The following is a 14,060-nucleotide window of genomic DNA, read 5'->3' as shown; positions in this document are numbered from 1 at the left end:
TTATGTGAGCTAATCAATTTTAGTAAATACTACTAAACATGTTTGATACATTGTACTAAGGTTCTAAGTTAACACAACTAAACATGTTTAGTAGTCTTAACTAAAATTGATTACCTCATATAAATTTCTTCCTATTTATGTGAGCTAATCAATTTTAGTAAATACTACTGAACATGTTTGATACATTGCACTAAGGTTCTAAGTTAACACAACTAAACATGTTTAGTTTCATCTTTGTGTAAAAACTAGAATGGTTTAAGGCAACGAGTTTCCACGCGATTTTCTAGTAAACTCAACTAATTTGGATTAAGAGTGAAAATTACTTTTAAGCTAAACTGTAAAGCAAATAAGCAATTTAACATTTAAAGCTATTTATATTTTGTTAATATAATTAATAACATTTCCTCTTACCCTCTTCCTATTACCCTTTTTATGTTCAAGTTGTATTGAATGTAACACTAAATTGTAAAGAGAATAAATCAAATACATTTCAACATTCCAATATTTTATTTTTTGCAGAATACTTACGCAAAAGACAATTTTAACTGTAGTTTGTCATGTTTTTCAGAAGTATAAAAAAGTATCAAAACAGTAGCCATTCAAAAAAAAGTTTGCCATACAAAAGGCAAGTAAAAATAGGCATATGTGCTTGAACTCAATTCTAACATGTTTAGAGAAGGAATACAAATGCAGCAGCATTCAACAAAAATATTTGCATCCTTTTGAAAAAACTGGACACCTTAAAATAGGACACAATCTCCAACTTGGAAAATGAACAGATCAACTATGTTTAAGGGAAGATTTTGCATGTTTTATGTAAATGTACAGTCTGTGTTGTTAGTAAATGTAATCAACTGAAGCAATAAATTCCTGTGCTGCTATTGACTGAAAAAACCTGTAAAATAAGCAGTAATGTTGCTGTTGAGGAAGAATTACATTATTTTGAATTTACTGCTTCAAATGACTACATTTACCATCAACACAAACTGGACGTTTACATGAAAAGTGCTGAATTTTCCTTTAACTGTATCAACTAAATATTACTATGGAGCCCTGAGCATACACTTCTAAATCCTGTTTTTTAGAGTACAAGTGGCTGGACACTGATGTCTCTTATAACACTGTAAGCTGAACATTACAAACTTTCTTAAGAAATAAAAGTTGTGGCAGTACTGCTGCACTGAACTGCATTAGATAAGAGCAACTTTATCAACTCCATCTGCATTGAGTATATTTTCAACCCCCTGACTGTTCACTGACAACACACAAGACATTTCGTTACATCGCAAGCTGGTTTTTCAATGTTTGTAACTTTGGTTTTAGTTCAACGTGGCCCAGCTCAAGAAATACCTGTTGGATGAACTGGAACGTGAACTTCATAGAAATGGGGTAACTGAGATGCATTGCATATGCAAGTCCAAAGAGAAGACACATAGCTTTTGGCAGGTCTTGAATGTTGTCCATCACCACTTCTCCCTCAATGACAATTTTTAGTGAGGCTGGACTGAGATGCAGGGAGGATGAGGGCACAGCACCTTCAGGTTCAACAAGGAGGATCCCAATGTCAATGTTGCGGAAAGAGTCATCATCATCTGAGTCCTTTATAAATGACAAGAGCACAACAGTGATATTTCAGTGACCATCAATAATTGATAAAAAAAAATAACTTCCACAATCAAATTGAAATTTCTGTCATATCTGTTTTATCATGCTATGCAGCCCTAGTTTCCTAGTGTAAATGTTGAATGAGTTGGAGCTCCACAAAAGAACATCTATCCAGCATCTTCATGTGCTAGTGCTAAGTGGAACAATACCTTATCCTTTGAATTGTTTAAAACTATGCTCACAAGTTTTCTTCAATCACTGGAACTGCCATCTGTTTTCCCACGCCTGTCTGTCTATGCCCAAATCCTGACATGAACCCAACACAGCATAGCATAAGATATAAATTAAGATATATATATAAAAAAAAAAAAAAAAAACTATCCCTTTAAAGTGGGTTGCATGAGGTGCTTACAGATGGTCAGCATACTTACCTACAGTAGATGGTGGTCAGCCTTTCCCCACTTTGGAGAAGCAGCAGGTGGATCAGTGTAGGTAGATAAGCAATGTACTGCTGCAACTTGTATTTTTAGATAAGTCAAAAAATTTATATCAGTTTTAGTGGACGCATACTATTTTCAGCATCTCAAACTGCTGTCCAACGGACCTATCTGACTAGAAAATTAAGTTACAGCACTCTCTTCATGCCAACCAAATGCCATAGGAAAAATTAGTAATTTTACCTCACAGAACACAAGAGTTGTTAGTCTAGCATGTCCTTGATCCTTAAATGTGTGCTACTGTGTGATTTTAGTGAATCCAAACCAATCAAATAATAACACAATCGAACAGACTGAGGCAGCAGTAGAAGAGCCGTTCCTCTGTTCAGCAAAGTAAACAGATTTTGTCTATGAAGTTTGGCAGGAGAAATCTATATACAACTTATATAAAAGTAATTTTATGTCAGAAGTCTGACTGACAGTAAGGTAATGCAGTGAAAATATTCTGTGTATAGTGTACATTTCACTGATCTAGATTTTTTAGGTGGCTAAAATAATGTTGTTATAAACACTGATCACAGCAGTATATTGCTTAGTTTCCTACACCAGTACCTCTGCTGCTTCTCCAAACCGGGGCCGTGTCAAATGGCACTTAATTCAAGTAATACACTGACTTTGGATAAATAGGTCATACAACACAGCTGCAAAACATTATTGCAAAGTAAATATTAAAGAATTTAAAGTATTTCAAAGACCCATGAGAACCGTGTATAAGAGTGAAAATTCAAGATTGAGTTGTTATTGTTCCTTTAGGTAGTCTTTAAGTAAAATTACTTACAAAGGCTGGTTTGTAGAAGTCTGTGGGGTTGTCACCAAGGATAACAGGAAGTCCTCTGAGCACCAGTGTTCGAATATCAGTTGGCTCTGCAGTCTTTTGGGCAGTAAAATGACAAAAATAAGCAAGTAACTAAGCACAATTGATTGTATCAAAAAATATAAAGTCCCCACATCTTCTTAAGCATCGTTATTACGAATGTACAATATATCGGCATTAACATCGGTATCAGCCAATATTAGTCATTTGTTAACATGTGAGTATTGGTCCGATAAACAAAACTGGGCCAATATTAACAACCCATATCTATTTCCATCTTCTTGTCATTTGATTCCGGACGGGCAGGGGAGGAGGTTGGTCATGTGGTATTTGTTTGGTCATGTGACAGCAATGCAGCGCAAGATTGTGAGGAGTTCATCTGAAGCAGAGAATCAATGTCAGCTGTGGGATTGTTTTGTTTTTTCCAAGGTGTCGAAAGGGTAGTGAAATATATATATTGTATACATTATCAGTTATCTGCCATAACAGCAATATTAATATCGGGTATCGATATCATCCCACATTTTAATATCAGTGCATCCCTAATGGTAATCAAGGACTTTTGAAGGCACATTCCCTAAAATTTAAGAAATACATGGCTCATGGTTAATTAACCCACTGAGACAGTAACACCCTTAACACTGAGAAGAACTAGCAGGTTTTACTGAAGTTCTCTGAAAGTTTAAGTGAAGTTCAGAAACTCAGCCTTGTTTTTCCATCCCTAAATTCAAAATCTTTTAATCATTTCAACAATCTATGTGAAGCATGAAAATAAATACAGTTGGACTTAAAGCCAAGTCATTACATGAGCTGTTGCACACAATGCAAGTGATTAATAGGACCAACCTTTGTTTGTTGGGAAAGCTGTGTCAACATTTGGCCAATGTTCCCTCTCTTGGATCGAAAAATCTCGATAAGACGAGGACTGTGCCGATCAATGCTCTCATAGAATTCCTGTTTGAGATTCTTGCCAACAATCCTGTTGAACTCCATGCATACCTGCAAAATACAGAAAATGCTCCAATATTACATCTTTACAGCTAATAACTGAAGGTGGAAGCACCAGAGTGAGGACAGCAATAAAAATTGCACAGGTGTGGACATGGTCAGCTGTAAAACACAAAGCCCCCTTCAACTCACTCACTTAACACTTTAAATTTGGGGATATTTCAGTTATTCTAGTCAAACTTCTTTAACAAAAACTTTGTACCGCACACAACACAGGAGTTGCTTTTCTACTGCCCTGATTGTTTGTAGTATTGTGTTACTTTTGTGTAGCAGACCATTGCTACATATAAACAGACTATTAATATTTTGTGTCAAATTATATATTTTTGTTGGCAAGTAACCTTTTAATAAGCAGGATAGCGTACCGTGAATAGGGAATTAATAGATGATAAACCTCTTCAGAATAATCTGAAATCAGAGTTCTGCATCAGGGTGTTGATTTCACAATAACGACCAACTCAATATAAAATATTCCTTACCAAAAAAAGATAAAGGCAGCTGTAGATAGCAACTACCATGTCCTGCATGGTAAAATTACTTTTTTTTTTGCTGACAGTGGGAATGGCTAACAGATAAATATTTTTAGGTTTTATAAAGGCAGTTTCCTAAGAGAAACACAGACACATATTTAAAAAAAAAAGTTCTCATTATTTTATTCATGAATGAACTAACCTGATCTTCTGTGAAAAGAGCAGGCCAACGTTCCACCATCTCACATACGGCAGGTTCTGACTCCACCACCTCTTTTCTTCTCAATGCAAACGTCAGATCCATCTTCTCTTTTACAAGCTGTCCATTTGGTGTTCTCTTCTGCATTTCATTAACCAAGTCTTTGCGGGCACCCTCAAGGGCTACCTGATTAAATCCGTCTGGAAAGTTGGGTAAGAAGTTGATCTCGCCTTTCTTTGCCTTCTTGATGTTCTTGTTGGCTGGTTCTCCTTCAGTTGAATGCCCTCCTCGTTTCCCTGCATTTACTGCTACATCAAGGCACCCTGATCTTCTGCGCTTTGTTCTGTAATTAGCCATTTTAAATTTTAGACTATTTTTCCAGCCGCTACAGCGACTGGTTGAGCCTCGCTCCTGGAGAGAGGGGTGCTTGCTTATGAGGGCTTGTGCAACACTTTCGAACTGAGCATTATTTGGGTATGCTGTGTAACTATACATGCTCTCTGCCAATCTTTCAAGAATCTCATGTTTCAGCTCTTTTGTTACTTTCAGGTGCGTACCATCACGAAGAAACTGAAGATCTGCTTGCCTAAGTCTATATGCTACATCAACAGAAAAATCTGGGATATCAAAACAATCTGGCCACTGTTTCTGTCGCTCCTGCGAGGATGTAGAGAGGATCTCTGTATCTGCTACACTGGGTGTGCCACTCAAAATTTCTTCAGATGTTGAGACAGATACCAACTCAAGTAGAGGGATGACCTTGACTGTTGGTTTTTCAGGAAGATCTTCGATATCTGTCAGATTGCACACTTCATAATTGAATTCAGGATCTTGGTACTGGAGACTGAAGTTGAAATTAAGTCCCAGTGATTCTTTAAGCTTGCCTATCAAATCCTCCACTGTAGTAGGTCTTGTATTCAGAACAACCTTTCTTATATCTGTCTCTGTGAAAATTACTCTCAAGGTCATCTTCTGGTGTGCTGCCATCTTGGAAATAAAAAAAATAGCTTATTAGAAATATATACACAAAGACATAGATATTCAGTTTAACATATGGCTTATCAAAAAAGATACAAAATTACCAATTAGGCTTACATTTAGACTCTATCCAGAGCAATGCTAGTACTGACAACACTTGTGGTTTCTCAACACAGAATATAGCGAGTGAGTGTCACTGCTGAATTTTCTCCAAATCTGTATGCTGACAGAGGGAAAACATCATTCAGCTCTTTTAGTTCCACCACACACAAAGAGGGATTTGCGCTGCCACAGAGTTCAAATGATCTGAAATGTTCATGGTACCATGCCGTCATTGTATTGCACACAAACAAGATCTCTGTGTTTATTGCCACAATCTGCTTGATCTGTTTGAAATTTGGGAGGCCTGAACATGAACCGACAGAGAGTATCATATCAGCACAATATCTAATTCCATCTACAGAGACTGATGATGCAACCAGAACCTTTGTAAGCTGGGGTACTCTCTTGCAGAAAACTTGTTGGACATTCTCGGGGAAAGATGTGATCAGTGCTGTGGTAACTTTGTCCAGCTCAACTGAGGGCTTGAAAAACGAACTTGTGTCCAAACAGTAAGCCATCATTTTCTGATGCTTTACAGCCAGTGTAAGTGCCACATGTCTGAAGTTGTGTGCATTACGAATGACCCGCTTGAAGAATTTATGTTTTCCCTCGAAACGCATTGTCCAGACATCTGACAGTGGGCCAAATGCCTTAATCATCTCAGGATAATGCTCAATGAAGTGGTGTTTTGGACGCAATTTGAAATTTGGGAATGTAGTTTGCAACAGTTCTCTGTGTTCTGACACTTTGCAGTCAAAGAAATGTATAGACTCTTCAGTGTGCCTTGTTGCTACAGCCAATTCAACAATATCTTTAAGGAGCATCAGAACGTTCCAGGCATCGTCCCCTTCAGGCACTTTATGGCCAATGAGAAGTGGGAGCAACCTGATTAGAGCCCAGTTCTCATGGCCATTTCCACCTATGGTCCCTTTGGTAGAGAAGCCTTGGGCAATAGGCTGAGGCTGGTCAGTTTTGTCATGAAAAGCATATGCAAAAGATTTGATAGCATGGTTCAGTGTTTCTAATGTGAAATATTTCTTAGAAATCAGTTCTGAAATGCAGAGTGATAACTCAACAGGAACAACCCCTTCAAAAAGGTCGTGTAGGATGTCAGGGGGATAGCCACGAGCAACATGAAAGTGCTCCAGACTGTCAGTTAGTACACATCGTCCCTTTACACCATACTGTTTTGCCAAAGTGGGATCCTGCTGTACCTCCTGTACCTGTTTGTTGTGAATGTCTGCAGTTCGGGGTTCAAAAGAGCCCGAGCTTACCTCCTTGTCTTGGATCTCACTCCTCGTTGCCATGCAGAACCTGCAGAACTTGTCCACTCCAAAGCTCTCAAAGAATCCTGCAAAAGAATGAGCAGCCAAGTTATCAGCAGCCACATACAACACTGTGCCTTTGACACATGCTCCCAACTTCTCAACATATAGGCCATCTTGCTCCAAAGAAACCAGATCCTGGATCAGAGGATGAAGAAATTTAGCATAGCCATATTCTTTTACATCAGAGGCTTTACATAAAAGAGCAAGTTGAATGGACTGGAGTGTGGACCTATATTTTGATGGCACATTGGCAAGCACCCAATACACTGCACTCATTTTATGTTTCTTCTTAGATGTCCCTAATGGATTGGACACTTCAAAATCATCTGTGTAAAGTCCAACAGCGATTCTGAATTCCTCGCTGTTAAGGAGGCCATTTCCTTTACAGTACAAACCATCTCTGTATGTACTGTACTCATGTGGCACATGTTTTTGTACTGGAAGAGCTTTATCTAAAATGTCTGCCCTGTTCAACATTTTCTGTAACATGGCATTTATAGGAACATATACAGCACTAGATTTCTTTTCCCTGGCAATAAAGTACTCAACTGGCATAACCACATCAAAGTTTTTGTTTACATATGCTGCTCTCCTTTTAGAGGTTGATAAGGAGCCACCCTTGCCACAATACTTTAGTATGATATTGCTCTCTGAGGCAGCCCTGACTACCTGTTTCACAGTTGAATCATCTACATCTGTGTGTAGCTTCAAAATGTCCTTGACTGAATTGTGCAGCAGTGGTTGGGACAGTTCACTTAAATGTAGGAGCTGTTGTATAACTTCATCGATAGAACTTTGTGGAATGTGGAGGATGGTTTGCATCTTTAAAAAAAGAGCAGCTAGGTTGTGCTCCAACTGTTTCCCAAGATCATGATGCTCTTCATTGCTGGACTCTTCGCTGCCTTCTAAATCAACAGTGTTGTTTGGGGGCCCATGTTCCTCTTCTGCCACTTCATTGGTTTCACTACCAGACACTATTTCTGGTTTGAACATCTTCCAATTGCCTGTTCTGTGCTGTTTACTTCTGTGTGCATTGAATGTGGAGTACACAGTAGTATGAAAGTTACACCCATTATATGGACAGTGGACTCTGTGATTAACTTTTAAATGTGTACTCCGCAAGTGAGTGATAAAAACTGCCTCTGTGCAAGCAGCAGAAAAATCACAGGACTGACAGTGAAAGGTCAGTGTTTCACACAGTTGTGCATCTTGGTCTTTCTGGTGAATTTTGGATAAGTGGACCCTAAGTGCACTGATGGACTTAAATGTGCATAAACACTCTTGGTGTAAGCAAGGAAATGGTACAGTTCTGGTGTAGCTTCCATGTTTTAGCCTGTAATGTTTTAAGAGGTAACCCCTTTTCTCTGATGTAAACTCACAGTATTTGCACTTCCACTGCATCTTCACACGGACCTGTAAGAACAAAAAATAATAAAAATTTTAGCACACTTGTCCACAACCATGTCATCAGTGATCAAGGAAATATGGTACTTTGAAATACTGTCTCCCTTTGAAATTTCTGTTCTCAGCCTGAAAATTTTGTTTTCCCATTTCACATTAGAGTTAAAATATTGCCAAATGAGTTAGGCTTACCCTTCTGTCTGCAGACAATTGACAGGTTTAATAACGTTTCTAACTTGTTGTCAGTTCTGTATTTTAAGAGTCTGGAGATCAGAGGTGGAGAAGAAGAACTGGCGATAACCTCAGCTTCAGCTCTTTAGTCATACAAGATTTCAACCTTTGTGTCCGACCATTACATTTCAGTACATACGAAACCGTATAGAAAAAAAACGTGGACTAGGTTAACACAAGCACATGCTGTTACGAACGATGTGAAACGCTAAGCTAACGATAGCATTTAGCTGTCTTGACACTACTGGAGCGGCTTTTTCGATTAAAAAAAATTACCCTCAGAGACAGGATACACTCGGCTTAAACTTGGTGTAATAAAGGTTTATTTCAGCAAAGTACATCTCTCCTAAAGTAACTGTCCGTTATAAACTGAGACTCGTCAGTATGCTAACACTAAGCCAATGCTAACATTCGCGCTCGCCACTCCACTCGCGATATTTAACTTCGATTCCAAAACCCCTCACTTTACCAAAGTGTCGATAATGGTGGCGGTAGGCTGTAACTATAATTTTCAGTTATATCTGCACATGGAACTCAGCTATCTTTTAAGCAAAGAAATAGCTAGAATTATTTAAAATAGTTATTCTTCACACTTACCAGTCAGGAGTCGTTGAACTTGCCACGGTGCATGTTGCAGCAGGACTGAGTTTGAATATGCCCCGCCCCTTCACTTCAAAAACATAATATCTTTAGTAATCTCTGCTTAACAAGTTCATTACACTCTATATTTGTGTAGAAAAGTACAGTTAACTAATTTGATTTAGTAATGGGACAACATTTTTACCAAACACGAAAGAATAAGTAATGATTACTAAAACGTTTAATTACAATTAATATCTGGGTTAAGAGTGTAGCAGGGGGGCACTGTAATTCTGGATATACAATAGAAACTAATATCATGACATCTCCCCCTTTTAAAGTTAACCATAGCAAGATCCCTAACCTCAACAAGTTAGTGTTAGGGTTAGTTCACCATCTTAATTGGTCCATTTCTATAATGTCAATTGCTTACTCTTTACCATTTTTTTTTAGCTGTTACATTTTTTTCAAGTCTAACAACGCTTGAATGTTTCTTTCAAACATAAGAACATGGGAACACGTTCTGCAGTGACATTGAATCTCATAAGAAGTCTTATGTAGTCTCTGGCATCTTAGCTTCATTTCGTCAAGATCGTACGAGTTAATCAGTGGCACCGGTGGCTTATGGTTGGTTTGTAATCTGACATGGCCCATCCCTTGGTTGTAGTGGGCAAAACGCTCACAAGCCCAGACAGACGTCAGGTACTCCTTTTCAATCTGTGAATACCTCTTCTCCGCATCAGTAAGTGTGCGTGAGCAAAAGGCAACAGGCCGCAACTCTCCGTCATGGTCTTGTAACAGAGCAGCACCGAGGCTGTAGCTGCTGGCGTTGCTGCTGACCACTGTTGGTTTGTTGGCATTGAGTAGCAAAGGGCTGGCGCAGCTATGAGCATTGCTTTGGCCTTGTTGAACACTCACTTCTGGGGTTCACCCCAAATCCATGCAGTTTTTTTCTTGAGCAAGTTAGTCAGTGGATACAGCACTGTGGACAGGCCTGGCAGGAATTTTCCAACATAGTTCACTAGTCCAAGCACTTGCCCCAGCTGCTCCACATTTGAGGGGCGGGGCATCTTGGCAATAGCATTCAACTTGCTCTCATCAGGCTTCACACCATCTGCACTAATGATTTGTCCAAAGAACTGCAGTTCAGTTTTTCCAAAGTGACACTTGGCCCTGTTCAGCTTGAGACCAGATGCTTTGACTGCCTGCAAAACCGCATTTAGGCGGCGATCATGCTGCTCCTTAGTAGATCCATAAACCAGGATGTCATCCATCACAAAAATGGTCCCTTCCAGATCTTTGAGCAGATTACTCATCAGTCAGTGGAAGATCTCAGGAGCTGATGTAATCCCGAATGGCAGGCGTTTGAAGCAAAAACGGCCCACTGGGGTAATGAATGTGGTCAGTCTTTGGCAGCTGGGGTCCAACGGAATTTGCTAGACCCACTAGAGGCGTCCAGAGTGGAGAAAACCTTGGCTTTGGCCAGCTTAGGTGTTATATCATCTAGCATAGGTAAAATTTAACATTCGTGCTTCACTCCCTTGTTCAAGCGCTTTAAATCAACACACACTCTGACCTCATCTTTATTACGTTTTGGAACAGGCACCATCGGGGCACACCAGTCTGTCAGTTTGGTAACCTCCTCAATAATCCCAAGACTGAGCATGCGCTTCAGCTCTTTCTCAACTTTAGGAAGGAGGGGAAAAGGGACTCTGTGTGGCGTATTGATGCTATAAGGACCTGCCTCCTCAGTCAGCTCAATTTTAACGGGATCGCAGTTCAGTAGTCCTATTTCCCTGAACACATCACTTGGCATATAATCACTACAGACAGCATTGACCTATTTGACCAGTCCCATACGCTTTGCCACCGCCCTGTCCTTTAATAACTGTAATCCAGTACTGGTATCTCTGACCTTTCAATTAAGTGGCGGTGAGGAACTTGCCCACACATCTGACCTCGTAACCTTGGAACCTCGTAAGGTGTTCTTTATGAACACAGTATGAGATGATTTTTTTGAACCTAACTATCCCAGTGTATCTCTTTCTGTCTTTCTGCTAAAGGTAGCGCCGTTGAGAAACGGCTGCATGACCTCAGACATCTGTCCCCCCCCCCTGTTATGTTTATGCTTGTTTTGGATGGATGTTCTGTTAACTGCAATTTCCCCATTTGTGGGACTAATAAAGGCATTCTTGAATACCTTTCCACCTGGGCTGTATACTGTTGGTCTGGACTTGTTCATTTTTGGGTTTTGCTGTAGATTGTTGAAAGTAGCTTCTGTCATAATAGTGGTATCTGCACCAGTGTCAATTTTAAAATCCACCAGGCTGCCATTCACCAGTAGCTCAATGTCCCATTCGATATCTGAATCTGGCTCCTCAATGACATTTGACTTTTTTGTTGCTCTTAGGAAAAGTTCGCCAATAAAAAATGAATCCTCATCTGAATCCATAATGGCTTCAGCTCTTACTTTTAGCATTTTAGTTTTACACGCAACCTCAAAATATCCCATCTTGTTACACTTTCTGCATCTTTTATTTCGGGCCGGACAGTTTTATTTTTTGTCATGCATCCTATTGCATCTCACGCAGTTCTGGTTGTTTTCACTGTATTTCCATGCTTGCGGCTGCCGTGGTTTGTCATAGTTTCTCTTTGTGCTGCTGAACTGTTTCTGTCTCACCTCATTCACTGTAGTTTCCAAGCGTTCTGCACTTTACTGTTTCACTTGTTCGCTCTGACGTGCAAGCTGGCTCTCTCCAGAGTCAGGTTTGCCTCAAACTGGAGTGTTTGGGAATCTCTTTATCCATTATTCCGATGACGATCCAGTCCCGAATGTGCTCATCCTTCACCAAACTCACAGTGCTGCGCGAGCTCGTATAGGCTCTGCACAAAAGCTGACTCCTTTTGTGAAAACAGGCGCGGCCATGGATGACGTTTCTTTTCGGAACAAAGTGTTCGTCAGACTTCTGTATCACTAGAGCGAACTCATACTCTGGATGTGGCATGGCCTCTGGATGTGGCATGGCCTCTGTTGTGGCGGGAAACACACAAGAGCCATAAATAGGTTCGACATCTCTCCCCATGGAGACCAGGAGGGAATTTACCTGCACTTTGTCGCTCTCCCTGTTGAGTTTCGATGCAAATCTGAAGCGGGAGAGTCTCTGCCACCATATCGCTGATCATACAGGCCTGATCGCTGGTCAGGCACTTGTCTTGGCTGGGTGGCGCTGTCACTTGGTGTTGGCTCTCACTGCGGTATTGTATCACTTCCTGTTCCTGTTTCGGAGCACAGTGTTTTGCTGTCTGTTAGCTGTTATATCTGTATAACTCGATTTATCTGGATAATAACATATTTTAGTGTAATCTTCACCTACTTTAAATAGCATACTCTTTGCTGAATCACCTGTATTCACATTACTCACTTTATTTGTTTTTAGAAATTCGCTAGCTTAGCTCAGCTAGTAGCTTAGCCCTTAGCCGACTCACTACCAGCATGGCTTCTTCTCCGGTCCCTCCTGCACTTTCCTGCTCTGGGTGTCACATGTTTAGTTACTCCTCGGCCTCCTTTAGCAGTAACGGTACTTGTAATAAATGTAGTCTGTTTGTAGCTCTGGAGGCCAGGCTTTCTGAACTGGAGACTCGGCTCTGCACCCTGGAAAATCCTACATCTAGCCAGGCCCCTGTAGCGGGTGCGGACCATGGTAGCTTAGCCGCCGTTAGCTCCCCCCCAGCAGATCCCGAGCAGCAGGGAAAACAGGCCGGCTGGGTGACGGTGAAAAGGAAGCGTAGTCCTAAGCAGAAGCCCCGGGTACACCACCAACCTGTTCACGTCTCTAACCGTTTTTCTCCACTTGGCGACACACCCTCCGAGGAACAAACTCTGGTTATTGGTGACTCTGTTTTGAGAAACGTGAAGCTAGAGACACCGGCGACCATAGTCAAATGTCTTCCAGGGGCCAGAGCAGGCGACATTCATGGAAATTTGAAACTGCTGGCTAAGGCTAATCGTAGATTTGGTAAGATCGTTATTCACGTCGGCAGTAATGACACCCGGTTACGCCAATCGGAGGTCACTAAAATTAATATTGACTCGGTGTGTAACTTTGCAAAAACGATGTCGGACTCTGTAGTTTTCTCTGGGCCCCTCCCCAATCAGACCAGGAGCGACATGTTTAGCCGCATGTTCTCCTTGAATCGCTGGCTGTCTGAGTGGTGTCCAAAAAATGACGTGGGCTTCATAGATAATTGGCAAAGTTTCTGGGGAAAACCTGGTCTTGTTAGGAGAGACGGCATCCATCCCACTTTGGATGGAGCAGCTCTCATTTCTAGAAATCTGGCCAAATTTATTAACCCTCCTAAAAACTGACTACCCAGGGTTGAGACCAGGAAGCAGAGTTGCAGTCTTACACGCCTCTCTGCAGCTTCTCTCCTCCTGCCATCCCCCCAAAACCCCATCCCCATAGAGTCGGTGCCTGCTCCCAGACCACCAAAAACCAAAGCTAAAATCAGCAAAAAACTATTTAAGCATAAAAATTCAAAAACAATAAATAATACAGCTTCATCAACTGCACCAAAAAATAAAACAATTAAATGTGGATTGTTAAACATTAGGTCTCTCTCTTCCAAGTCCCTATTAGTAAATGATTTAATAATTGATCAACGTATTGATTTATTCTGCCTTACAGAAACCTGGTTACAGCAGGATGAATATGTTAGTTTAAATGAATCAACACCCCCGAGTCACAGTAACTGTCAGAATGCTCGAAGCACAGGTCGAGGAGGAGGATTAGCTGCAATCTTCAATTCCAGCTTATTAATTAATCAAAGACCCAGACAAAGTTTTCATTC

At 40.5% G+C, this 14,060-nt stretch overlaps 1 protein-coding gene across 4 annotated transcripts; it reads right to left on the bottom strand.

Annotated features, from left to right (window-relative positions):
* Positions 1-509: 509 nt before the first annotated feature.
* On the bottom strand, positions 510-9,390 carry LOC115793676 (uncharacterized). 4 transcript variants are annotated; one of them, XM_030748759.1, is made up of 8 exons: positions 9,231-9,386; positions 8,381-8,414; positions 6,948-7,024; positions 5,689-5,794; positions 4,597-5,580; positions 3,763-3,915; positions 2,881-2,973; positions 510-1,599 (listed from the first exon to the last, which is right to left on the bottom strand). In XM_030748759.1, exons 5-8 carry the CDS (start codon positions 5,578-5,580, stop codon positions 1,279-1,281), a joined length of 1,551 nt encoding a protein of 516 aa, XP_030604619.1. In that variant the 5' UTR covers positions 5,689-5,794; positions 6,948-7,024; positions 8,381-8,414; positions 9,231-9,386; the 3' UTR covers positions 510-1,278. The 4 variants fall into 4 exon arrangements, with proteins under 4 accessions (XP_030604619.1, XP_030604615.1, XP_030604618.1 ...); XM_030748755.1 differs by lacking the exon at positions 5,689-5,794 and having other exon boundaries at positions 9,231-9,390; XM_030748758.1 differs by lacking the exons at positions 5,689-5,794; positions 9,231-9,386 and adding an exon at positions 8,910-9,209.
* Between the last annotated feature and the right edge of the window lie 4,670 nt (positions 9,391-14,060).

The sequence above is a fragment of the Archocentrus centrarchus genome, chromosome 15, assembly GCF_007364275.1.
Source record: "Archocentrus centrarchus isolate MPI-CPG fArcCen1 chromosome 15, fArcCen1, whole genome shotgun sequence".
NCBI classification, from domain to species: domain Eukaryota; kingdom Metazoa; phylum Chordata; class Actinopteri; order Cichliformes; family Cichlidae; genus Archocentrus; species Archocentrus centrarchus.
This window is presented reverse-complemented; position numbering and strand designations above follow the sequence as displayed.

Excerpts from the sequence above, each read along its gene's own strand:
- LOC115793676 (XM_030748755.1), bottom strand. The coding sequence starts at position 6,980 with ATGGCAACGAGGAGTGAGATCCAAGACAAGGAG. Across the intron at positions 5,581-6,947 it reads GTGAGATCCAAGACAAGGAG|ATGGCAGCACACCAGAAGAT; the intron begins GTAAGCTCGGGC and ends TTTATTTCCAAG. Across the intron at positions 2,974-3,762 it reads AGCTTTCCCAACAAACAAAG|ACTGCAGAGCCAACTGATAT; the intron begins GTTGGTCCTATT and ends ACTGCCCAAAAG.